This window comes from Arvicanthis niloticus, chromosome 1 (assembly GCF_011762505.2).
Source record: "Arvicanthis niloticus isolate mArvNil1 chromosome 1, mArvNil1.pat.X, whole genome shotgun sequence".
Taxonomy (NCBI): domain Eukaryota; kingdom Metazoa; phylum Chordata; class Mammalia; order Rodentia; family Muridae; genus Arvicanthis; species Arvicanthis niloticus.
In genome coordinates, this window is record NC_047658.1 from 69291412 (window position 1) to 69317266 (window position 25855).

A 25855-nucleotide genomic window follows, 5' to 3' on the forward strand; every position below is an offset into this window, starting at 1 on the left:
ACACCTATGCCCCCATGTAACCTGCATCCACCCTCCTGACACGTTGATGTACTCTCTGACCAGGGAGCTTGCCTGAGCCTCAAAGCACAACTTTTGTTAGTCTTCTTAGATGTATGGTTTGAGCTCAGAACCCCCACCCTCCAACCAGGTCTGACAACTCCCATCCCAATCCCATTAGCAGAAATGGAAATGTGGTTTAAAAAACCCTGACAACAGGCAATCCAAGGAACCTGGCTAACAGACAGACCATCACTTAGTCCCAGGGCTTTAGAAGCTCAACACCAAGATCTGAGGCAGGTAAGGCACCATATGCCTTTGCCATAAGGCAGCCAGTCTAGTTTTAGAAGTATAGAAATGGCAGCTGCTCCTTTGAGTTGGCCAGTACCAAGGGTCATCTTGCAAAAGGACATTCATATTGGGTGGAGGGGCCTGTGGCCAATGATGTACCTTGGAAAGTCAGTGGCAGTTGGCAGGAATGTCGGTGCTTATAGCTTAGTATTTGAGAACCTGGAAGGCAAACTGGGTGGAAGAGGGGTCTTCTCTAGTGGAACAGGGTTCTTTCTCTTTAATAGTCAGATGTGTGTCCCTCTAAGAGAGGACCAGCCATGTTCTCAGCTGGTGTAGTCTGAGCCTGATTCTCTTGACTTTCCTGGTCTGTCTGTGCTCTACTCTGGCTTGCCACTTTCTGCTTACCTAGTCTTGCTCCAGTTCTGACCTTGGAGGGTTCAAACAGGCCAGGATCTTGCCACCTGCTTCCTTAAGAAAAAAAAAAAAATCAACCAGCGAGATAAGTGGTAGTCAAGGAAGAAAATAATTATGCAGTGTAACCATAGTAAGAGGAAACAGGGAGAGTGGTAGCTAACCTTGTCTTTGGGGTGTGGATAAGTGCCTGGGGCTATGTAGGGGAAGGACTAAGACTGTGGCGGGGCCACAAGCACACATAGTCGATTAGTCTTGTCCATCTGTGTGGCTCATTTGTTTCCAGTGTGGTTGTAGAGGTCCTGTGGACTCTCAACAAAACATTGCTTGATGAGGAAGTTTGGTTCATGAGAGGATTGCTCATGGGTGACAGCCTCCACTGCCATCATGGAATAACTGTTCCTCTCTCTGTTCCCACCGTGGGGGTAAACTGCCCCCAGATCTGGTTCTAGAATCATGAAAATGTCTTAATTACTCTTATCTTTGTGCCTTCTGCCTTGAAGGATGGCGGGAGATGTGAGGTGAGTTTAGAGATAACCAATCTTCTGTGGCTCCCCATCAGATCATTCACTTGTGTAAGTGTGGAGTTGAGCAGGGGTCTGACCCCAAGTTCAAAGTTGCACAGGAGAGAGCTGGAGGCCCCCTCAGGAGTCCCTGTCACAGGGAATTCAAAAAGGGGGGAGACTGCTGTCTGCTGTCATCCTACCCAGCTCTTGTCAGGTTGCAGGGGTAACCTGTACCCAAGGAGCCATCTAAGTTTCCAAACAGTATTACTCATTTACCTGACACTGACCTGTCTCATCTCATGTCCTGGCTTCGCAAGTTGACTCAAGAGGACATAAAATGTTTGGCTCCAAGTAGTTGCTCGTCACATGCTCATCTATCGCATAAGGGATAGTAGAACTAGAACGATGGGGTCAAGATCATACAGCAGTTAGGACCACTAGGGACATTTGGTTCATCTTAGTCCATTATCTACCCTCGTCACATCCTTTGACTCCTTGTAACTCATGGAACGTAAGTGAGCTGAGTTTGGCAGGGTTAATCCATCAGTTCCTTTTTCATGCTTGATCCCACGTTGGCCCTGAGGCACTCCAGGCTGTAGGGGAGCCAGGCACTACAGGGGATCCAGATAAGCCATCCCATCATCAGGCTGAGCCTGCCTCGGGTTGGTCAGGACTTAGCTGTTGCTCCACCCTGAAGAGTACATGGGTTTCCCTCTCAGCCCGATCCTTCCCTCCCACTTCTGGCTAAGGTGACTGATGGCCTTCATCAGTGTAAAACCTACTCTACCTCCTGGGGGACATTTCAGCTGATGCATAGAAGGGGTGGCCAGAGCTAAGGTGCACAGGGCTGGGGCTGGAGGAAGGGCGGAGCCTCTGTGTCTGCAGCACTCCTATTGTATTCTGGCCCCAGAGAACTTGACATTGGAACTTTGGATGCTGGAGAATTAGCTCACATGACCTCAGAGAACATGAAGTCAGAATTCTGGCCTTTATGACCATAGATGTCTCTTTGGCCACACTCTCTACAGAGGTCTTTCACCATACCCAATAGAAAGGGCGCTGGCTGCTGGTAGCCTTAACTTTTTTTTTTTTTTTTTAAATCATTGTGACACTTTGACTTTTTTTTTTCCTCCTAAGACAGCCAAGGTATGTTCACTTCCTCCCATATTTGAGATTCTTCCTGTGAAGTCACTAAAAGCAAGGAACCAGACGTTGGCCCCGCCTTTCCCAGAGCTGAGATATCTTAGCCTGGCCTACAACAAGGTAACTGCGTTGCTGTTTCCGTGGGGCACAGATGGGAGGAAGAGGCTGTGAGCCATTCCCACCTGAAGCCCAACCCTTTCTTCCCTGAATGTAAACATGTGGCCCTGGTTCTCACGGTGGCCAAGGTTGTCACTTGCCACACACTAGCCTCTAAGGTAGGCACTGGGTGTACAGGAGCACAAAGGAAGACTCAAGTCTTGGACTGTTTCATGCTTGCTGAGCTACTGAAATCCAGGGTTGGTGGCATGTCCCTATGATCCCACCCCTGGGGAGGTAGTGGCAGGAGGGTCAGGGCCAGCTGCTTGGTGAGTTTGAGGTTAGCCTGGGCTGGAGGCATTGAGTGAAAGAAAGAACAAGATTTGGTCTTTCAGAGCTTGTCAGCAGTAGGGATCGACACTGGACAGGCAACCACACTATACACATGCTTGGTGCTTTGAAAGAGACACACAGCACTGTGAAGTAAGGGCATGATGCCCGCTCTGACCTCGCATTTGGCCAAGGAAACAGTGTCTAAGCTTAGATCCCAATCATTCAGGCAAAGCGGGATTAGGAGACACAAAAGACTGACAAGTCCACGTGTTTTCCTTCTTTATCTAGCATCCGTGTCGTGTTTGGCTCCCTATAGACTCTCTGTTGTTTGTTTGTTTTGTTTTGTTTTGTTTTGGTGCTGGAGAACAAACCCAAGCTCTCGTGCATGCTATGCATGTGTTCACCTACTGAGCTACACCCCCAACCCCTGTGTGTTCTCATTCAACTTAAGTATTCTTAATTTTTCCTGTGGCTTTTGTCTTTGACCTGTGGGTTCCTTAGGAGTCAGTTGGTTAATTTCCAAATATATAAGGCTCTTCTGGGCATTTAGATGTGCTGATGATTTCTAATTAAATCTCTTTCCAGATAAACATGATTTATGAGATTTCTTTCTTTTTAAATCTATTTAAACTTGAGGTTTGAGGTTCCCTGCAGAATTGATGATTGTCCCGTAAGCTCTTAAAGCAGCTGTGGAGACAGTGCGATGAATGTCAGTCAAGATAAGATATTGGCAGTGTCTCTACTAGTCTGTGAACTCATGCTTGCTTATCAGCTACTGACAGCAGTGTATTCAAGTATCTACTCATGGATCTAGGAAGATGACTCAGTAAGTTGCTTGTCACACAAGCGTGAGAATCTGAGTTCATATTCCCAGCACCCACATAAAAGCCAGCTGTGGCAGCACACACTTGTAACACAGGTGCTGGAGAAGAGCAGTTACAAGTGGGCCTTGCTGGCCAGGTTCACAAAGAGACTCTATCTCAAAGGTAAGGTAGAGATGAGGAAGGAAGATGCAGAAGCCAACATCCAGCCTCAACACGCACATGCGCAGGCAAGCACAGCCACATAGGTGTGCACACCACACACAAAGAGAGAGAAAGGTTCACTCACGACTGTGGATTTGTCCCTTTCTGCCTTCAGTTCTGTCTGTTTGGACTTTAACAATTCATTACATTCCTTAGCTGACGAATCTTTAAAGCATGTGTAGCCCTGGCATGGAGCCCTGCTCTTCTCTGGCACCAGGGTTACAGGTGAGTCAGCGTCCCACTCTCCTGGAGATGCTCTGCCTTACTGAGAGCTCCTCGGGACTGCTCTAAGACCAGAGTTCTCTGCCTGCTTGAGAACAGCCGGGACAGTGGAAAGCCTGCTTGTCCTTGCTGGGGTTGGGGCGGCACTCCTATCTTTTGTGCCCTCGCTATGGCTGCCAATCTTCTGTGTGACAGCTGGCTCCCACCATCATGGTTACCTCTGTGCTAGTGATCTGCTATAGACCACCAGGACATATTTTGTTTAGTGATAAGCTTTGTTTTACCTGCCCATGTATTCTTAGCTTTCAGAATAATGTGATGCACGGCGGGCGCTCAGCAAGTGTTTGTGGGTGCTGTTTGTTTGTGGGTGCTTTGTGTCACATCACAGATGCTACTGTGTGTGTTGAAATTAGGGATCGGTTTATCAGAGGTACAAGTTTTCAAAGCCAATTCCACCTCCAAACAGAACTTCTCCTCCTAAGATGTTCACTTAGAAACGTTGTGTCAAATGCAAAACTCAGATTTTACTTTTAACCAATAGTTATTTAGCTCATAGGTCTGGCGGTTATATATCTTTAATCCAGTGAGGTTGGACAGAAACCAATTTAACCCAGTTGGGCAGAAACGGAAGGTTATCGTTAAAATCAGACCATGTCCCTGACATCATTTGACATGCCCCATAGGGAGCAGGCTAGCCCTGGCCAGATTCTGCTTGCCAATCAGCCAGAACCCTGTGCCCATGCCTTTTGAGCTAGAGCTTGGTATCACAGACCAGAACATAAGACACACCCTGGGTGTCACTCAAGACGCCGCTCCTCATTTTAGTTATAAACAGGATCTTGGGTCTTGACTGAATTCATTTCTATTTCTACTCCTCATTTGTAGAACTTACCTCTCACTTGTTTGCCCACAGAGGCTTTGTGCCACCCTGGGCCACCGTGACACACAACACAGGTAGATTAAGCCTCCTTCTCTGGACCACAAGCTTTCTGTGATGTGTTTTCAGCATTGGCGGTTAAACCTAGAACCTCTCACAGTCTAGGCAAGCGGCTACCACCAAGTCGTATCCCCAAGCCCAGTCATTTTGTTTTAAGGGCCAAACAAGATATGTATATTTTTGTAGACATACATATATTGTCTACATATCTCTGTAAAGGGAATATGAACACAAAGGGAAAGATGATGGTCTGTTTAAACATGGTGAACTGAGTTTGTGTCTCCTGGTCTTGGCACAGCCTCTGGACTGAGTGGCTTTTACACTTTCATAAGCATTCAACAAGGATAGCATTTCATGAAGTATTTACAATATAAGGAGTCAAATTTCAGAGTCCATAAATAAAATTTTCATGGAAAAGAAACACTCTAGCTATTTTCTTATGAACTGTCCAGGGCTGCTTTGAGGTTATAAGAGGAGGCCTGAGTCAGGAACAGAGACCCTCCGTGTCCAAACCCTTACCACCTGGCTCTTGACAAGAAAGCTTATCGGCCTATGGTCTACACTCTGGACTCTATAGAGGATCAAGTGCTGGCTTGGCTGAGAGAGAACCATGAGAGATGCCATTTGCTTCAGTAGCCAAACTGAGCTGTCTGTCCTTCCCTTCCGTCTCAGGGTTGTCCTTGCTGTGAACTGACAACGTGACACCATGACCAAGAACTCTTATAAAGGACAACATTTAATTGGGGTTGGCTTACATTTCAGAGGTTTAGTCCATTATTGTCATGGCAGGAAGCATGGCAGCATCTAGGCAGACTTCTAGAGAGTTCCCTAGAAGGAACTGTGGTGCTACATCTTGATCTGAAGGCACCCACAAGGAGACTCCCTTCCACAGGCAGCCAGGAGGAGGGTCTCTTTCACACTGGGCGGAGCCTGAGCACTAAGAGACCTCAAAGCCCATCTACACAGTGACACACTTCCTGTTCCAACAAGGCCACACCTACTCCAACAAGGCCACACCCTCTAATAGTGCCACTTCCCATTGGCCAAGCATGTTTAGACCACCACACCCTCTCACCTTTGTGCCTGAATCCAAGCCTACTCTGGGCTCCTCTGGTACCAATAGCCCTGATTCCCCTCTACTTTTGTCCCCATGTTCTCGCTACTCTACTCAACAACACCTGTGTGACTTTTGTCATGCAGTGTCTTGCCTGACAACCTACAGGCTAAGTACACAGGGCACAGTAGCTCCTGGCTCCAGCCAGCCATGATGTATCCTTTGTCATGGCTCAACTTTATTCCATTGACAAGTGAGTCTCTGCTCTCTGACCCTCTTCACTTGATCTATTGGTGTCTAGGACTGATGGGAAGGAGAGGCCAGGAGAGCTGTTGATGGAATGCTGGAGTGTGCAGGCTTGCCATAAGGAAGACCAGTAGCATACAAAGTCAGTGCTGTGCCAGCCCTCGAGACTCTTTGAGACAAATGCTTCTGATTATTTGGCCACCAGTATCCTTGATACTCTCATATCCAGTGTGTATAAGAGATTTTTAACTCTTAAAAATGCAGCAATAGGGCTTGGAGCGATAGCTCAGCTGTTAAGAGCAGTGGTTACTCTTCCTGAGGACCCAGGTTCAGTTCCCAGCACCCATGTGGTAACTCACAACCAAGTGTAATCTAACAGCAGTCCCAGGGAGATCCATCATCCTCTTCTGGCCTCTGAGGTCACTGCACACATGTGGTACAGACAAATGTGCAGGCCAAACACCCATACATATAATAGCAATTAACTTTTAAAAGGTGAACCAGTTGTGGCAGATTTTGTAGACAGAAGGGCAAAGTGTTCTGAGCCTGAGCAGGCAATGGTGCAGGGATCAGGTGTTGCCTACTGTTTGTCACCTCCCCCCCCCCAACTCTGTTCTGTAGCCCATCCTTGCTAGCCAGCATCTCCTACCTGGATGGGGAGCATTCACTAACATGTCTCCTGCGCTTTTCCAGATCGCAAAGGAGGATGCCGTCCTGCCAGCAGCTCTCTTCCCCTCCCTCTGTGAGCTTGTCTTCCATAACAACCCTTTGGTAGCACACACACGAGGTATGGTGGCCACAGATCTGTCCCCCAACCCAGTGCTCAGTGTTAGCCCTAGAACTTTGATTCTTGCCTCTTAGGTGCTAGGCCAGACGTGCTGGTGGGGCGTGAGGGTGGGCAGGAAGAGGAGGAAGGCTCAGCAACCCTGGAGGGTGGAGGTCACTGCTACCATTGCCAAGCGCCTGCTTTGCACCTGCTCGCCCTGACAGCAACCATGGCGAGCAGGCGTTAACCTCAAGGACTTGGGTGGAAACCAAAGGGCACAGCAGTTAAGATCTGTCCAAGGTCACTCCAAGAAAAAAAAGCTGGGACCTTTGACTCCTCTAGCCCTTTCTTCTGCTCTTTAAACCGCACCCTGAATGTAGAGCAGGTCTGTCTGGTCTCATCTCCATTTCTCATCTGGGGTTGACCCAGCTGCTGGGCTGGCTCTGCCAGCAGCCTGAATGCAGTTCTGTGGTGGTGCCCATCATCTCCTGTCAAGGCCTAACAGCTGGAGGTGCACTGGAGTCCTGGGCCTGCTGTGACAACAGTGGAGGTGCTAAGCCGGCTCACTTTGTTATCTTAGCCTGTCTGTCCGTCCCACTCCTTGCTTATAAAATAGGAACAATATGGCACCGACTTTTGAGGGTTGAAAAGAGAATACAATTACATTAACACAGACAAAGCAACCTGAACAGTGCCAGACACACAGTAAGCCCCAGGAGACACTAGCTAATCATCATCTTGTCTTCTTTTCATACCAGGAATCCCACCACTGCTGAAGAGCTTCCTCCAGGATCGCCTGGGCATCCGCTTAGTTCGAAAGAAACTGGTAAAACCTAAACACCATATATTGATGCCTCGGAAGGAATCACGGAAGGTAAGCCTTCCAACAGGACCCTGGCCTCGGAGAAATGGAGCCATTTTAACATGCACACAAGTGGGCACGAGAACCCTGCTCCCCAGCCAAATCTGGAACCTCTCCATGGTCTCTAGTGCCTTCTCCTTTCCTGTTAGACACCAGAGCAGGGGTGATAAGACAAAGAGCCCCAGCAAGAGGAGGGTAGATGGAGAGCCTTGGCAGTCACTAAGTCAGTGACCTCCTAATTTCACAGAGAAACTGTTGAGGTAATATTTTAAAAATGACGCTGCGTGGGCTGACCATCTAAGCGGCAGCAGCTCTGCTTAACTCAAGCCACGTGCGCCAAAACTAGACCCGCAAGACCGCGGCTCAGGCTGGCCAGATGCACCAGCCCTGGCACCCATGAGACGCTAGCATGGGAGATGGCTCTGCCAACCTACCATGCTATCTTCACAAGGCTTGGCTGAACCCCAGACAATACCCACCATCCACGCAGTACCCAGTAGAAATAAGACTCTAAAGCTTAATTATTATCCAAAGGCTTTGTGTATTTAAAAATGCTCAATTAACAATTTGCCCACACAGTTAGAGTTGTTTCCCAATACCTAACCTTAGATAAAATTTGTCACCCAGGACTGTTATTGATGCATGCGTGGTTCTCCATGGCTGCTACATCTCTCTTCCTTCTCTTAGCTCCTCCTTCTCCTTCTTCTTCTCCCACTCCTCTCCTTCTCTCCTCCCACATTAGCTCCAAATTACCAAGTTTTATTGTAAAATGTATGGGGGTGGGGTGGGGGGTCGGGGAAGATATCCTGCTACAAGAAACTAAGGGCCAGAAAAGAAATAGGAAGAGACCAACCCTGAAGTTGGAAGACCCATCACTGTCTATAGCTGTCTGAACTTGGCAAGAGTTTGGATTTTTTGAGCCGTTAGTATTTCAGCTCTGGAGCCTCACAGAGCTGCTGAAAGGGATGATGGGAGGAGACAGGAAGCTCCGTTGCAGAGCCCAAGCCTTCGCACACCAGTTCCGGGTGCGAGTTACAGCTCTGCGGCAGCAGAAGCTGAAGCACAGCCGCTGCCGCAGGCTGATTCCCCTCACTCCGCAGCTCTTGGGCGGGCCTCTGGGGGCCAAGAGTTAGTAATTATCATCCTCTTGGTCTGAAGGAATTAAAAAAAATTCTTGAGAGGCTCCTGCTCCAAGCTCAGACATTGCTGGTCCCCAAAGGTAGAGACATCTGCACCTTGCTCTATCCGCTCTGCTGCAGCTCTGCCCAACCGAGCTCTTAAGCCCACAGAGGAGCACAGCAAGGGTTTAATGCCAGAAATAGAAATTCCTAGGGTAGAATTTCTCTTGCCTGCTCTGAGGATCTGCCACATCCCTGCCTGTCTTGGCATCTGGGGAGGGAATGCTAGTGAGTTGTTTGCTCAGTACAGGCCTCTTAAGGCACTCTGTGGCCAGGACTCCATGGAGCACACACTGCCTTCGCTCACCTCCTGAGGAAACAGGCTCAGAATGGTGCACCAGCTCACCAGATATGTGCGTTGGGCTTGGGGTGGCCCTTCCCCCTCATCCTGTTTAGGGTCCTGAGTAACTGGGATATTAATATTAATAAACGCAAGCACCAGCTTGCAGGAAACAAAACAGTAGTGTGCACATCTAGGCACATACCCACCACTTGACCCCAGAACATGGCTTAGGCCTGATGCTGGCTGGGGTTAGTCTTAGTGCAGAGGGTCAAAGGCTCCAGGTTGTGTGTGCCCTTGTTTGTACAAAGGCATGGGCAGGCAGAGAAAATATAGAGCATACTCGGTGAGCTTTTCCCTGTGAGGACACAAGAAGCGGATAGACCAGACCAGTCCTGAGGGCAGGAGGTCAAGCCACCAATGAGCCAGGGATGGGGAGTGTCAATTCACCCTGTGGGAAGGGTTAGGGATGCAGGGTAGTGTGAGCTCCTAGTGTGCGAAAGTCCTGCTAGGTGATGCCTTCCCCCGTGGCATGGATTTTGAAGAAGGTCCACGCCCTTCAGGCTTCATTCAAAACACAAACTGTACACATATCAAAAGGAAAACATTCTCTTAAAATGAAATCTGTTTCAGAAATGAGTGGTCCTTCCTGCTTCTTGGGTGTTGGATCTGGGTATAGGTAGGACTGGGGTAGGGGTGGAGGGTCTGCCCCATTCACAGGAGGAAGCAGCTTCCAGGGATCCAACTGTGTCTCGGCTTGCATGTTCCTAAGTAGTGTCCTGGGCTTTCTACTCTGTTAGTCAGTCTGTAAACGTAGACAGAAGGATCGGTGTGCACTCAGCACACGCGTGCACGCACATGTGTGTGTGTGTGTACACACACAGCCTACCCCGTCACCCCCTGGGGAGTCAGTACAGGAGAAATGGTGATAGGCCCTGACAGTTGAGGAAGTAGTTCCACAGCTCTGGAGAAACCTGGCTCAGGAAAAGAAGGGCCACTCCCACCCACTCTGACTCCCTGAGGGAAACAGGCATTCTGGTGAACCCTGAAGAGAAGCTGCCAAGAACAGAGTAAGGCCTAGAGCCCAGGCCTCCAGGCAGAAGGGGCAGACTGTGTCACTGACCTGGACAAATCCTTTTCCCTCTTCATGCCTGAGTGACAGGCTCCATGTTCCTTGAGTAATTTATAAAATTTACACTGCATGACAGAGCCCTTGTGGAGGTCAGGAGATAACCTGTGGGAGCCAGTTCTCTCCTGCCACTGTGTGAAACCCAGGGATGAAACTCAGGTGGTCAGGTGACAGAGAGCCCTTTCCCACTCCGAGGCAGTGTGGAGCTAGTTGTGTTCTCCGTGAGCAGGTGTGACTGCTCCCCTGCTCCCCCAAACTGCTCCCCTTGTACAACCCATCTGAGGCTGGGAGGGTGAGAGAGCAAAGTCAACCCAGCCTTTCTTTCATACAGGTGAAAACCCACATCCCCAAGGTGCCGAAGCATTCTCTGGTCCCCCATCACCTCAACACGATCACAGACAATCCTCCATCAAGTCTTATGCCGGAGCCAGATCACTCCACTGAAAACACCTCTCATGAGGCGCTGTTTTCCAGTGAGGGCCCAGAAGGCCCTTCCCTAACTCACCGGGCCTTTGTGCCGATGCCTCCCATCTGCTCCGACTCCACCCTTCACAGTGAGACGGTGTCCCACCAGAGTCGTACAGCCGGCCTCGTGAGCCCAGATCACCCATCAGATGAAGATGCCAAGAGTACAGAGTCCATCTTCCTAACCCAGGTGACTGCCCCCAGCTGCCTCCAGCCCCAGCTGCAGCACCCACAGGTTCCTGCAGCCCCTGAGCAACCTGCACTGCTGTGGACTTCCCAGGGCAGCAGGAAACCCGGAAGGAAGTGCAGCTCTCAGGCACCCTATGTCCTATGGCATAGACAGCATCTCAGATCTCACTGGGACCTGGTGCTGGCCAGTCTGTAGAGGCTTGTCACTACTTGTCCCTCTCTGCCGAAAAGTACCTCACTTGTCATGCTTCCCTGGGTCCCGGGAACAAAGATGGCTCAAGTACAGGTGCCACCTTTGAGGTGCTTATGGTCTAATGGGGAAGCTGGTAGGAACAGAGCTTGCCATCAGTGTTGAGAATGGGAGAGCCCAGGGACCTGGACCTGAGGAAGGATGCCTCCTCCTTCCAGGAGGGTATGGGAGGGCAGAATGAGCTGTACTTCTCAGGCTAGGAGAGGGACACGGTGGGAATATGGGCAGAGAGAGCAGGGAATGCGGGCCAGGGAGAAATTTAAGCGGGATGTTTAGAACCATGACTATCCATTGTCCGTGCAGCAGTGTATAGAGAGGAAATCAAGATTGAACACCCACAACCCGAACGACTCAAATCCCAAGTGCTCTGAACTCCGAATTTTTTTTTATGTGCCAACATATCCACAAGAGGAAATTTTGATGATATTTTGTTTCATACATAAAATAATTTAAAATGTATGAAATTACCTTAGGGCTACATATATAAAATGTACATGAAGCATAAGCAAATTTTATGTATAGACTTGGGTCCAGTGCCAAGGTATCTTAGCTTGTCATGTAAATATTCTAAAAAGCAAACACCTCTAACCCCAGGCATTTCACACAAGGATTGTTCAACCTCTGTAAGGCTGGTAGGGCCGCCACCGCCTCCCCCAACCCCCAGAATGTCCCTACATGAAATAGGGTTTCCTGAGTTGAATAAAGCCATTTGGGTAGGCTAAAATGTCTCTGGTGAACCTCAGAGCAAGAACAAAGAATACAAAACAAACACCTTCAGTGTGGCACTGGAGGGTCCTTCCTAGGCCTGCTCAGCACTCTGGCCACTTACCTGTCTCTTTAAGTGTGCCATGATGTCACTCCCTGACTGCTGCAGCTGCAATCCTTTGTGGTGGCTTGCAGTCCAGCCCTCTCTCTGCCTTGTCTGGGGACAGCTCCCCTGTGTCCCTGGAACTTGGTCCAGTCTAAGTCATCACCTCCTATGGAGCTTTCTGGCTGGTTCTGGGCATCCTCTGAGAATGCCCAGATTGGCCATGCCTCTTCCTGTTCCTGTTCATTATCTAGTGTGTCTGTATCGGCTCAGTGCTGCTGGCTGTGCAGAGCCGATATTGGGATGTGGCAGGGAACAAGAGAGTGTATTTTCTTCCTGGCACAGGTGAATGAGCTGCCATCCTCCACCGTCCACAGGGAAAAGTTGGAGGCAGAGGAGAATGACCAAAGGAGACCATCAACAGCACCCAGAGAGACAAAGAGGACTCGGAGGAAGCAGACGGCTACCTCTCTTCACAACAAGTATGATGGCTATGAAGAGCTGCTCACAGCCAAGCCTGATCCGGCCTTTTCGGAGCCAAAGGGTATGGGGTTAAAGTGCTGGGATTAAAGGCATGTGCTACCAAGCCCTGCCTTCTATGTCAGGAGATTCTTAGGGAATGGCAGCATCACTGTCCTTTGCTGAACTGTCATTGCTTTGGGGGGTCGTGGCTTTTTTCAAAGACTGGCTGGATTAGCCCAGTGACCCTGGGTGAGAAATTTACTTGCAGAAAAGGGCTAGTAACCAAACAAAGCCAGGTTCCTGAGCTCTCACCAGCCCGTTAAAGACCAGACCATCTCAGACTCCACCCCGCTGGTTTGGGGCAGCAGAGGCAGTGCAGTGCCATCTTAGCTTTGATTCCATTCCATCTGATGTGCCCCAGTATCTGTGCCTCCAATTAGCCTGCCAGGGAGTGGGTCTACTGAGAGTCAGCCCCTTTCATGTGACTGGTTTAAGGGATCCCTGTGGGGCCAAAGTCTCTCCACATTAGACTCTGAGCTCATGGGGACATTTCACTCAATAAATGGTGGAGGTCTAGGCAAGGGAGCAGATGAGGGAGTCCTGGGAATGGCGTTATCAGGTGTTGAAGTCCTTTTCCAAAGGCTGAGCAGGGTCAGAGATGACAACTGTTGCCGCATCCTCTAGGCATCCAGAAGAACGCACAGGCCCTGCATCGCATGCTGAAGCAGCCGCTCATCTGCCGCTCCTCCAAGCCCAGGCTTGACACTTTCCAGAAACCCTATATTCCCAAGGAGAAGAGGGTAAGCACTTCAGCCACTGGTTGTTCCTGAGCTCTGAGGAGTCCGCAGGAACAGACCCAGCGGTTACTTTTGGGACCCCAGGCCTGTTTCCCAACGCTCCCTACTGCCCCCTGCCTGTCACTTTAACTGTATGAAGTAACAAACCTTTTCCTTGCTTTGTGCTAGACTGGGAGGATACCGATTCCAGCCCCACGGAAGACCCGAGCGCAGCTGCTGGATGATATCCTCATTCGCATGCGGGACCCTCGAAATGTTACTGAGGCTCCACTGGGTATGATGCCAGCTGTCCCACCGGGCTAATGTCTAGCAGGGAAGACGGGTCCGAAGCTAGAAGGAAGCATGGAGAACAGGGAGGGCTGTGGGAAGTAGGACTCTGAGTGTCTACCCACAGCGTGCTGGAGCATGCAAGAAGGAGAGTTCCACATCATCAGGGTCTAGAACTAAGGCATGACTTCCTACTGTCGGGGGCTGGACTGCTTCTATACTTTCTGCATCTCTGGGCCGGGGAAACTGGGCGAGCCTGGCGCTGTCCTTTCTCGTCCCTGTAGGCGCCGTGTTGCAGCGGCGTGCACAGCAGCGCCTAGTGAACCAGAAGCAATACCGCGAGGCCAAGCGGCTGCTCAAGGAGTTCCGCGCACGCTACCGGCAGCTGGTACGCAGCTCACTGCGGACTGTGTTCGCCGCCAGCCCGCCGCCCAGGCCGCCTACCCGCCGTGCGCTGAGCGCCGGCCAGCCCAAGTTGGGTCGCTTCCTCGAGTTCATGGACGAGTTCTGCCAAGAGCCCACAGCCAGCGACTCGAAAGAGTAGAGCTGCGCACCTCCCTCCCCAAGGGCTCTGTGCCCTGGACTGTTCCCATCCCTGAACAGAGGGGGCTTGGGCTCCATCTCGCTCCGTGGTCAGCATGGGGAGCACAGCAGGACCTTGCCTCCGAGCCCAGCCAGACCGCACCTGGTGGCTGGCCCAGCAGCAATAAAGAGTGGTGTAGAGCAATACAGTGGGTGCCAAGTATCCTCCTTGGAGGTCAGGCCAGAGCCACAGTGTCAGTGTTACTCAAGAAAAATCTCTGCTGATTCCTGCATCCCAAGAGGGCCCTGAGAACCCCATCTGAGTTATTAAGGACAGCTTCCATAAGTGCTGAGACAGAGGTAGCCTAGAAAGCTCAGAAATGGCAGCAAGTTGCCAGCAAGAGGCAGGGTAGCAAAACTCAGGGTGTGGGACTGGGCTATGGGGTGTGGGGGAGGGGTGTAGAGGTCCAGGAGACAGTTTTCCTGTGAGGAAGCTTTTTCCATTGTGAGGGTGATAGAAGATGGAATGGTTCCTTTTGAGGTAATTGCTGGTAGAAGGGAGGGTTTAGCTCCCCAGTGCCCTATAATCCATGACACAGGCTGAAGACATGAAAGGCCATCTGTAAAGAAACACTGGCCAAAGCAGACTGGGGCTGCTGCATTCTTGGCGTGTGCCCAGCAGACAGCATCTGCTCCGGGAGGGTCTAGAGAAGTCCACTAGAACTATGCTGGGTGGGACCTAAGAGCTTTCCTGCTGGAGGCGGCTGACTTGCAGTACCCAGGGCCCAGGAAGCACAAGGCTTCTTGATCCTCAGCAAGACAGACGCCCCAAATTCCAACCATTTGCATAGTATTGAACCCAACTTTACAGACTTATGCAAGTAGCCAGTTAAGAGCCTATGCTAAGCTGTGATCATACCCAGACATACATGTGATGAACCACCACTACACAGGTCACCACAGGTGACAAAAGTACAGTTAGCCCATTCACAGACATCTGAACAGATATAAGGAACACAGTGACCCACAGCAGCAGCCACATTCAGGGCATTTATTGACTTGATAGATTGGACTTTCTGGAGTTCCAAAGTGCCCATCTTTCCTTTACCGATAGGAGACTCCATCCTGACACTAACATTGTCAACCCACCAGGTTCCACTTATGGAGAGCCTCCTAGACAGCTCCCTTCAGCCAGATGTGTTCATGCCACATAGTCCCAAGGATGGACCTACCTCCATCAAAGAAACAACCTGTTCCAACCTAGCTTCTTACCTCTCTTTGGCAGTGTTAATGGAGTTGCTACAACGGACTGTGTAGCGTGTCTGCCTAAATTCCTCAGTTCTGGCTCTGCTCGTTGTAACCCCATGCAGCCCTTAATCAGTGTGAGGACATCCCAAAGAGGGCACACTCATCTGGGCCAAGCATCACCATCTCTCACTTGAACAGGCTGGGTACCTCTCCTTGCTAAGTTCCTGATCATTCTGAATTCCTTACTTTGGCTTCCTACCTCCAAAGCTGCTTTCATAGTGAGCAGAGTTCAAGTAGGGGCCTCCTTTTCCATATATATAATAAAATGTTACAACTGAAACCCAAGAAGGAAGCCACTGTGTAGTCCCCAAACTCTGTTGCTACTCTAGTACCACTTGGTCAAAGGACATGGCAGCTCATGTTTTGGTTTTGTTTTGTTTTTCAGACAGGGTCTCATGTAGCCCAAGATGGCCTCCAACTCTGTAGCCAAGGATGACGCTCGACTCTTGATCCTCCTGCCTCCGCACACACCATGCTAGGCTCACTTGTAACTTTTAGCTTTAGTTTGTGTCCTCCAACCTTCCCAATTGTCTCTAGTTACCCAAGATGCTGGTGAGCACCTTGAAGTTAGGCTCGGAGAGCGAGCCGGCAGATGGAGATGCAGACTGTTCTCATCCTGAGTTAGCTCAGACTCTCACAGTACAGTGGTGAGGTGGGAGAAGCCTGGTTGCTGGCCCAACCAACTCCAGTCCAGATAGCAACCAGAACCACAGTTTGTCAAGGCCAGCGGTAGAGGTTCTCACTGTAAGGTCAGTCAAGGCCACAGTGACAGAAGAAGCAACCAGCAGCTTTGGAATCAGAGGACCCCGCACTTAGACTCTAAACTGCCAGGGCTGGAGTTCCCATCTGGAAAAGGACACAGCCCACTATTCCTAGTTAGAAGGGAAGTAACAGTGTGCAGAACTCTAAGGCCAAGTGCCCGACTATGGTTTTCAAGCCTCTGACTGGCAGCATGCTCACTTTAAACACCTCCCTTGAAGGTCGTGGGCCAGGTGACTTCAGAGGCCCCACATCCTACCTTTCCATGCACGGCATCAACTCAGTGCTCTTCCAGGCTCACTTTCTGAGTTTAAAAGGAACAGGTTAACATTTGTTCTCTTTTAATGAAAAATTTATGTCAAAGGTATTCTTTATGACTTTCTAGCAATGGTTCCAAAGGATATTTTTAAAAAAAGATTGCTAAGAGTGGCCATAAGGTGCAAGGATAATGGCATCCTCAAGTCATTCTCTGCTCAACTTGCTGGTGTCTTCAGACAAATAGGAATGGTCACAGGAGATCAGGAAACAGTAAGTAATGTCCATTAGAACACACCAAAAGGTGCATTGTACCCTGTGGAGACGCCCACCACAGTATGTCCTGTCATCCTGAATGCCCAAGTGAGGCGTTCTAACCCAGGTACCTTCCCAGCCCCAGGAGAGCGCCCAAACACCTGCCTTCAACATAGCCACACTGAGACTCCAGAGACTGATCAGAAATACTGTTTGCTTTCATGAGTCTGCTTTACTGCATTTTCAACTTGGGCCTTGCCTGGAACAGGCACATACACATTGAAGAATGCACTTTGGTACTGTGTTAATCATACATCAGTCATCTCACTTGATTCCACACCATTCCTCTGTGGTAAAAGCATCCCTGACAGGGCATCCCTTGTCCCGAGTCACTCTATCAAAAGGCTCTTTAGGACTCAAGGGGGTACAGACAGCAGTGGCAGCCCACCAAGATCCAGGGCCCCTTCTCAAATTCTAATGTAAACAGCTTGAGTAAATCACAATCACCAGACCACAAGGAGCTGTAGCAGGCAGCGTAAAGCCAACCGACAGCCATTTTCTATTTCTAGGTGGAAAGGTTCCCCTCTTGGCTCTTAGGACAACTATATTTGTACAGTTAAGAGTAAACAGTGTATCAGTGAAACAAAACAAACATTAGTTGGCATTTCAGTTAGTTATTTCTTGTCTTGCATAGTCTGCTTGCTTGCTTTGCTGGTGGTTATGCCTGAGCAAACTGGGATCTGCTGGGCTGCACTGTGGCTCAGCTTGGAGGGCACATAGCAGCTCTAGAGAACCTCGCCACTGCTGCAGGAATCTGGAACCACGTGGAAGCTGCTCCGGCCCAGCTGGACATGTGAAGGCTGAACCGTCTGTGCCTCATGCAGCAGGAGGGAAGGGCATGAGCAAGTCTGGCCTCAGCATGGCCTTGTCTAACTCCTAAACCCAAGACTCCAGAAGAGGGAGGGAGGGAGCTCAGAGTCTAGGGTTGGCTCTCGTATGGTTTAGGTTCCCACGCCTGGCAACAAACTTAGGAAACAGAGTGCACTTCCCCCTCAGAAGACATCCTGCCGATACGCAAAGCTGTCTGCTCATGGAGTGGGGCACTTTTTCCTCCATCCAGTTTGACTAAAAACTGGTCACCTCTGTGTATCTAAGTCTCCTCTTCAGAACAATCCTCAGAATGCTACAGTAGATAACAATCTGGGAAATGTGCATTTCTGGAAATGCAATCTGGGAAATGTGCATCTTCCAAAAAAAAAAAAAAAAAAAAAAAAAAAAAAATTCTGTGCAGCAGCCTCCTCCTCAAATCCTACCGAGCTATAAGAACTGATAACCAGCTCCATTCGTCCTAAAGGCGCAATCTGAAGAGTACTGTATGCTGCCTAAGGAAGGGCTAGGACTCTGTGGAGTTTGACTGAAAGAACCAGCCAAGGCTGTAATTAAAATGACAGATACTCCAGTCAAAACCCCACCAATGACTTCAATCATGCTATGGGGTTTTCCCTGCTAAGTAATCTATGTATTGTGGGTGTATTCAGGGGATACAGGTATATCTTAACTGAAGAAAACTTATAAAGCTGTCATTTGGATGTCCCCTTCACAAACTGTGTAACTGTCACAATTATTTGAGCCCTAGAGTACATAGTGGGAACAAGAACTGTGGGTCTTCATTTAAAGGTAGGGGCTGGCGTTGGTCGAGATTTAACCTCGTGATGATGATGAGCTAGGTACCCTTTCCTACTGACTCTCTGCTTCAGTGACAAGCTAGGAAACCCTAAGTCACTGCTGAATCTGCTGAGAGGTCAGCTTGGGGTGCATTAGCAGGTCACTCAAGTGAAGAACAGGCTTCTTCGGGGTGATCCAGACATGCCTCATTTCTTGGGATTTGAGCTAAATGCAGTCTCTAAACAGGGGCAACTGTTCTATAATCACTACAAGAGAAAAGCCATTCTTCCTTGGAAAAATTACTTGGGAAATGGAAAAGGCAGAGTTAATCAAACTCTGAAATACTGATAAGGTATGGAAAATGTGAGTAACCTGCTGAGCCAGATCTCCTGAACAGGACCACTAGAGAGCACTGTCAGAGATGGAACGGCCTTTCAAAGTTCATGAATATACTCTTGGGTCAAACACACCCAGCACACTGCACTGCATGAGGCCCTCATGAGGGGCTAGTCTGTGGTCCAGCACAGGACGGGAGGTCTGAGAGCTCAGAAGTGCCTTCTAAATGAACACAGCCTCCCTCATTAGCCTCCCACTTTAGTCAGTGGCCAGTTTGTAATCAGATAATAACTAATTAAATAGCTTTAATTTCTGACGGGCATTTTACCTTAAAAAAAATTTTTATGACCAGTACTTCTTCCATAATCAAAGACTGGTTTTGTAAAATAAATGAAGTCAATTCGGAAAGATTCCTAGACAAGCCTCAGCCAGACTTTTTTTTTTTTTAAGAGGAAACTGAGAGACAGAGACCAGAGGCCAGGTGCTGGCAGAGTACTCCCTGACTCGATACCAGCCCATCAGGTCAAGATGACTTCAGATGATTTCTTCAAATAGGTACAAGCAGCCACTCTTGAATGTACCAGGGTTACCATCTCTGGAAAAGGGCTACCAAGCCCTCTTGAGGGATAGCATATCTCTTGCATTTCCCATCAAAAAGACGACTCACCCTCCTGTCCCTCACAGTTTCCTCTTTAATAAGAAAAAGATGAACAGAATGCACACACTAAGGAGCACGGCAGAGTGGGCAGTGTGCAGGTCACAAGGACTGCAGTGACTAGGAGAACTATCTATGAATGGTGGCTTCCCCTCTCGCTCACCAGCCTCTCACACAATCCATTCCCCTGGACTATCTACTCTGTAGGCATCCATGTCAACAACTGTGGTTGCGATGGACTTCAGTCAAACACCAAGACGGGAATTTTCAGAAATGAGGTGTTCAGGTTTCACTGACTAAGTTTGAGAGCATCTTGCATGCAGATACTTTAGTCGTTTTTCCATTTTCAAGGGTAAGCAAATTAAAGAGTAAGCCATTCCTTCTCAACATAAACTGTTTTGCCTCTACTTCAAGGGCCACTGCTCTCAGCAGGAAGTATGGGAAAGAACACTGTCTATAGTACTCGGGATCTCCCTGGGAGTACACAGGGACAGCCAGTGTCTGCAACACTCACTCAACAGCAACACTGCACCTGAGCCCACACTTGTCACTATGCACTCTTATCAAGGTAGTCACTAGGGGAAGGGGGATATTTAAAATATATATATCTTTCATCTATTAAAATATTTTATCTTCTTACCAAAACCAAAAATTAATTCCAACTGAAAGTGTTTTTTCTAAGCATTAGTGACATATAAAAGGGTGGCAAGTGGAAAAATAAGAGTCTTTAATGCTACCCAGTAAGACTAGCCTTCCAATAACAATTACTAAGATCATAAAGGAAATACATGAAATGGTAGACATTTCTAAGTTTCCCTAATGGAATTTCCTGGTGTTTGCAGCCAGGGCAGGATCCTCCCTGGGGCACTAGCATGCCTTCCAGCAGCCCTAAAAGCCGTAAGTTGCCTAGGATGGGAAGTAAAGTGGTAAGCATATAAAGTAATGAGACTACTGCATGTTTTAAAAACATACGCCCACACTCCAGACTCACAGAGGTTCCTGCCAGAGCAGCCTCTGAAGCCACCTTTACTAATGACCACACACATCTAGCATCCCTGGAACAGTCAACTATGAGCTGCAGAGAAATCAGCTCTGTCTGCTTCAAAGGACACCGTGCTCGGGACTCCACAACCTTCTTCCCACCTTCAGAAGCTTCAACCAGTTTCTAGTTAACTCTGAATCTGAAGTTCTTTCTTGTAGAACTCCCAAAGACTGACATCTCCCTCGGCACAGAGCATTGAGCCCAAGCTGCAGCTCCTTCTAGACTTCGAATGTTTCAGAAACATTCTGATCAAAGGCAACGTGGCCAGACAACTATGCAGTATCTTTCTGGGACCTTTTAAGGGGAACAACATAGGATTGGTATAAAAGCTCTGGAAGGATTGTTAAAATGTCAGTCACATGACTATGGTAATACAAACAAACATACATACACATACAAACACAGGAAAGGCCAGCCCACCTGAGAGTCCCTAAAACCGTATCAGAATCCCTATTCTCAATGAGCCCAGAAGGGCAGAAGCACCAAGCACCACCAGGGATGCAAAAGACACATGGTGTCAGCTGCTAAGAAAAATAAACCCCAAAGGTCCATGGGACTGAATTTACCAGCTGCATCCAGCTAGATACCTTGTTTCCACAGTATGGAGTTTCAACTTTGTCTTTTGCCTGACTTTAGGGCAAGTTTTTTCATGATTTTTAGACCAAAAATTGCAGATAGCCATTGCCACATGGAAAGTAGTAAGGAAATCTCACAGTCCATCTCCCAGGCCAGGGCTCCTAGAAGAACAGGAGCCTGTAAGCCAGCTAGGTGAGGTCACTGCAGTTCTGTTTTACATCCCGTCAAGGTGAAGTGCTTCTAGGTGGGCTTTGCACTGTCATGCTCAGTGCCTAGCCAGTCTCCCTGGGTGGCCCTGGCATGCCCTTAGGTTGTATTTCCTTTGGGCACCCTGTGATTGTGGAGAATCCATGGGACTTATGGCCATGAGAGCCAGTGATCAGTCTGGGCTGGGCCGCTTGACAACTAAGAGAACCTGGACATCTACACTGCGGCTTCATCATCCAGCTGACCGCACTTACACATTAGGTCTCAGGAAGACCAGGTGTCAACCACACTGCTTGGATCAAATGTCAGAGTTTAAACAGAGAATGTAAATTAATTTCTGTAGAGGCAAAAGTTCTAAGCTCCACTAATTTGGATATGCAGAAATTACTTGTGGCAAAGGGGAGAGAAAGAACATGAGCATCTATTTATCTTGGCTCTTCCAAAGTACTGGTACTGCTTGTCTCTGAAAAGAATCCATGTTTATCTGCAAGGCTAACTTAAAACACCACTGTGTGGTAAGAACCCCATCTCCCTAGCATCTCTGACACTGGCCATCATGGTCATGAATGAGGGCACTCCAAGCTCATTCCAAGTGGATGCTGCCAGATTTGGGCTCAGAAGCCTTCAGAGTTGGCTCACTCAAAGGGTGAGGAGCCCTGGCCCTGGTCCTAGAAAGCCAAAGATGCAGACACTTGGCTTTTGCATACCAAGGCCCTGGATCCTCTCAGGATCATAGGAGACAGTGTTTTGTCATTGAAAGAAACTTAAAGGGAGAACATTCAGCTAGCTCTTTTGGATAAATGATTGAGGCCAAGGACCTCTGAAAAGCAGGTAACATTACTTTGTACATTAAGTGCTACTTGGCCCCAGCCAGGCTGCTGGACCTCAAGAGATACTGATCCACGTTTCCTTTCCGCCGGCTCATAGTCCGCCTCTCACTGTCAAACATACGCTGTGACTGCAGAACCAGCTGCTGGTCCTCTTCCTCCTGCTGTGATTTCTGCCCCACCTCAAGCATCCCTGGGTCTTTAGGGGCCAGGACCATGTCACTGCTGGGTGGTCGCAGTTTCTTAACACCGTTTTGTTCCAAGTGCTTGGTCTTACAGCGCCTTTTCCGGCCTCTACGCAGGGAAGGAATTGGCTCCTCTCCTAGGCTGTTGACCAGAATGCCATTACCCAGATCAAAATGACTGAGTGTCTTTAGTTGTTTCTTTGTTTTGAGGACCTTACCCAAAACATCATTTTTGGGTAGCAATGAATTAACTGCTGTAGTCTTCATGGCTGTGCTTATGCAAGTTTTAACTAATGTGGCATCCACGGTGGACCCTGACTCCTCAGACTGTTCCCCCTCCAAAGAAGGCCCACTGGCTACTCCTCTGTGCTCTGAGGAATGGCAGCTTTCCAGTGGGACCTCATGGCTCCTTTTTCTAACACAGTCCTGTTCTGCTTTTGTCTGGTTAACAGAGGGGAAGTACTCAAGGACAGTGGAGGCGGGCCCAGCACACTCTGAGAGCGCCTGGACCCTGGACAGCCTTGTACTTAAGGCCAGAGATGGCCTCTCCTTGCTAGAATCGATCGATTCAGAACCTGGTAATTCTTCCCCTGCTTCAGGGGCCAGGGAGGTGAGAGTAGCTTTAGAAAGGGTCTTCTTGATCTGCCGCTCCTGGAAGATCTGCTCCCACTTCTTGAGGATGCGAGGACTGGCCTCATACGAAGTCTGCTTCTGCAGGCTTCTGCTCAGGTTTCGAGGCGTTGACTTGATGATGAGAGGGCTGAGCACCCGGCCATCAGGGAGTCTCTTGGGAGGGGTGCATGGTGAGCAGACGATAGGCTTGAAGTGGTTCAGCTCTTCAGAGATGCTGTCATTGCTTTCAGGGCTGATAGAGCGCTCTGGCTTATGAAGGGAAGCCAAGGGTGAAAGGGAGCTGAAGGGCAGGCGCTTCTCTACGGTCAAGTCAGGGGCGGAGAGGCAGCGGTTGTTCTGAGTAGACAAGAGAACACCAATAATAGGGGTAGAGCCTGGAGTTATAGCTGTGATCTGAAAGAAATATAAAAGATCATGTGTGTGTGTGGTTTTCTTTACTTTTTTATTTTCTATCTTTTAAAACTTGTCTATGTGGGTCTATGTGTGTATGTATGCCCATGTATGTACAGGTGTCCAAGGAGGCCAGAAGAGGGTGTTGGATCCTCTGGAGCCAGAATTATGGGAAGCAACAGCCCAATGTGGGTCTAGTTCTCTGCAAGAACAAGCGCTCTTAATTGCTGAGCCATCTCCAGCCTTCTCACACATGCAGTTTTTTCTACATGAGTCCTTCAGATGGTGAGAGGGTAGAGAAGGAAGGCCAAGGAAGGGAAATGTATACCTAAAAAATGGGAAAAGTTCTTAGCCTAAAACTCATACACAAATGTGAAAGAGTTAGCAACATCAAAATCTGAAGAAGGATCTTGCCTAGACCTTTTAGAAGGTTTCTATAATGGCTTACTATCCCATCTGTCTACTAATTTGAACCTTCTTCCTTCCACTCTGCCTTGTGCAGGGGACGCTGTGTGTGCTGAGGCTGGAAGATGGAGAAGATGGAGAACCGCAGCAGCCCCAGGCTGGCATGTACCTTGGCTCTGCTGGGTGGAGCTGTCCTGAGCCGGCTCCTCACTCTGTCCTGAACTGTGTCACTGCAGCTCTGGCTCCTCTGCACCTTGGTGTTTAGCTTCCTAAAAAAGAATATATAGTTACAATTAGTCTATACATGAGTTAGGAAACGATGACAGTCTCTTTTTACCATTCTAAGCCACTCCTCAAGAAAGACAATTCCCTTAGGTAGCTATAATAGAAAATGGGTTAATTTAGCAACCAAATGCCAAAGAGAAAAAGACTTCCAAAGTCTTCCAGACACATGATTTTTATCTTATATTTTTATTTTATTATAGCCTTACAATTTTTGTTTCGTTTATTTTATGTGTGGGGGTGTTTTGCCTGCACATACATCTGTGCAGCACATGTAAACCTGGTGCCATGGAGGCCAGAAGAGGGCGCTGGATCCCCTATGTGCATGCTAGGAATCAAATCTGTGTCCTTCCTCTCAAAGAGCAGCCTGTGATCATAGCCACTGAACCAACTCTGGAGCCTTGTGCTATGACTTGCCAACCACACTCCACAGCAGAGGTACCGAATGCTGCAGCCCATGGTTAGCGTGCTGAATGAAGTAACAGAGCAGCCCTTAGAGAGCTAAATTTCCAAGTGTTTCAGTTGTTACATCTGGGTCTTTGATTCATTCTGAATTAACTTTTGCATGTGGTAAGGCACTGGAGGTGTAACTCCCTATCAGTGTGCCTGTGCCAGACAGAATCCACTGGAGAACTACATGCACACAGCAGGCAGGCACCTACACCACAATACAGCTAACTTTTTATTCTCCTGCCTGGGATACATGTTTCACCAAGCATTTATCACATACCCACTACACAGAAGATAGTCAAGCTCTTTAGGCAATTAGAGAGCAGTGGGGAAAACAAATAATCCAGTATTACAAAGGCACCATAAGAAACAGGCATGGATGGCATAACAGTTAGAAATGGCATTAAATGGGAATTATTAATAACTGAGAATAAGAAAACTTGAAAAGCCTTTCTATAACATAGTCATCTCACTGGATGAATAAATATTTGCAATAAATCAAAACAGACACATAACTATATAAATGATTCCAAATAAAAATTATTTCTTCAATTGATACTATTTAGCTCTTTAACAGAATGCATCATATAAACTCTTTTGTAGACAAGATTTTAATGTCAGAGAAAACAAGGAGGCGGGCAGGTGGGTAGGGACCTGTCTCCCAGCAACTCCCCTGCCCCAACAGAATTTTCTGCATCTTGTGTCTCCAGAGAGCCTGTCTACCACTCAGAACTCTTCTACTCCAGCACATGCGTGGTTTCTCCCATCCTATGTCTCATGGCCACACGGTGTTACTGGGAGAAAAAGATGACTGTGTAACACACATTTGCACTTTAAAAGAAAATTCAGCATTTAAGGAAAGTCTCTCACAATTTTGGAGTAAGCAACTTTCACTCTAAGAAGACAGTTCCTTAGAAGTAAGCTGGATTGATACTTAGAAAAACATTAAAGTTCCTTTGCACTGTTAGAAGCCACGCAAACGACCAGTCACATAAGCCATCCCCAAATGCTGTGTAAAGAATGAGCATTTTGAGCAGGGATTTAGAGCTGATAGGTGGCATTATTATTTCAAATACACGACTTTGGGTGAGGCCAACAGACACTGACAGGAAAAGATTGATTGACCAGTGCAAGAAAGAAGAGCTTTGTAGCGTTCAGCAGATCAGCTCTCTGGAACACTGGGTTTGATGCCATTGGAAGAGGTAGAGCTAAGTTACACCTAAACCCTGAGCTCCAGATTCTGTACTGAGGAATTAACAATACAGTCTTCATACCAAGCTATGAATCCATATTGTCAGGGGTAATGGCCAAGCTGACAATTGACTAGTCTAGTTTCACGTCCAACTTACAGACGCACAAATGACAACTGTGGGTAGCTGGGAAAACTAC

At 48.4% G+C, this 25855-nt stretch overlaps 2 protein-coding genes across 3 annotated transcripts in view; one reads left to right on the forward strand and one right to left on the reverse strand.

Annotated features, from left to right (window-relative positions):
- Xrra1 (X-ray radiation resistance associated 1) overlaps positions 1–14661 on the forward strand; it is a 65745-nt gene extending 51084 nt beyond the window's left edge. The window contains exons 12-19 of the mRNA XM_034510141.2: positions 2343–2468; positions 6955–7048; positions 7786–7901; positions 10808–11131; positions 12534–12732; positions 13335–13450; positions 13616–13721; positions 13999–14661. Coding sequence (XP_034366032.1) covers positions 2343–2468; positions 6955–7048; positions 7786–7901; positions 10808–11131; positions 12534–12732; positions 13335–13450; positions 13616–13721; positions 13999–14258 — 1341 coding nt within the window. The 3' untranslated portion in view covers positions 14259–14661. The remainder of the gene's footprint in view (positions 1–2342; positions 2469–6954; positions 7049–7785; positions 7902–10807; positions 11132–12533; positions 12733–13334; positions 13451–13615; positions 13722–13998) is intronic.
- A 2359-nt stretch (positions 14662–17020) lies between these two features.
- Positions 17021–25855, reverse strand: part of Rnf169 (ring finger protein 169) — a 69587-nt gene continuing 60752 nt past the window's right edge. The window contains exons 5-6 of one of the 2 annotated variants that reach the window (XM_076938781.1): positions 23904–24003; positions 17021–23275 (exon numbers count right to left, since the gene is read on the reverse strand). In XM_076938781.1, the coding sequence (XP_076794896.1) occupies positions 22151–23275; positions 23904–24003 (1225 nt within the window). In that variant the 3' untranslated portion in view covers positions 17021–22150. Of the gene's footprint in view, positions 23333–23903; positions 24004–25855 lie in introns of both variants that reach the window. The other variant, XM_034518513.2, reaches the window with a different exon arrangement.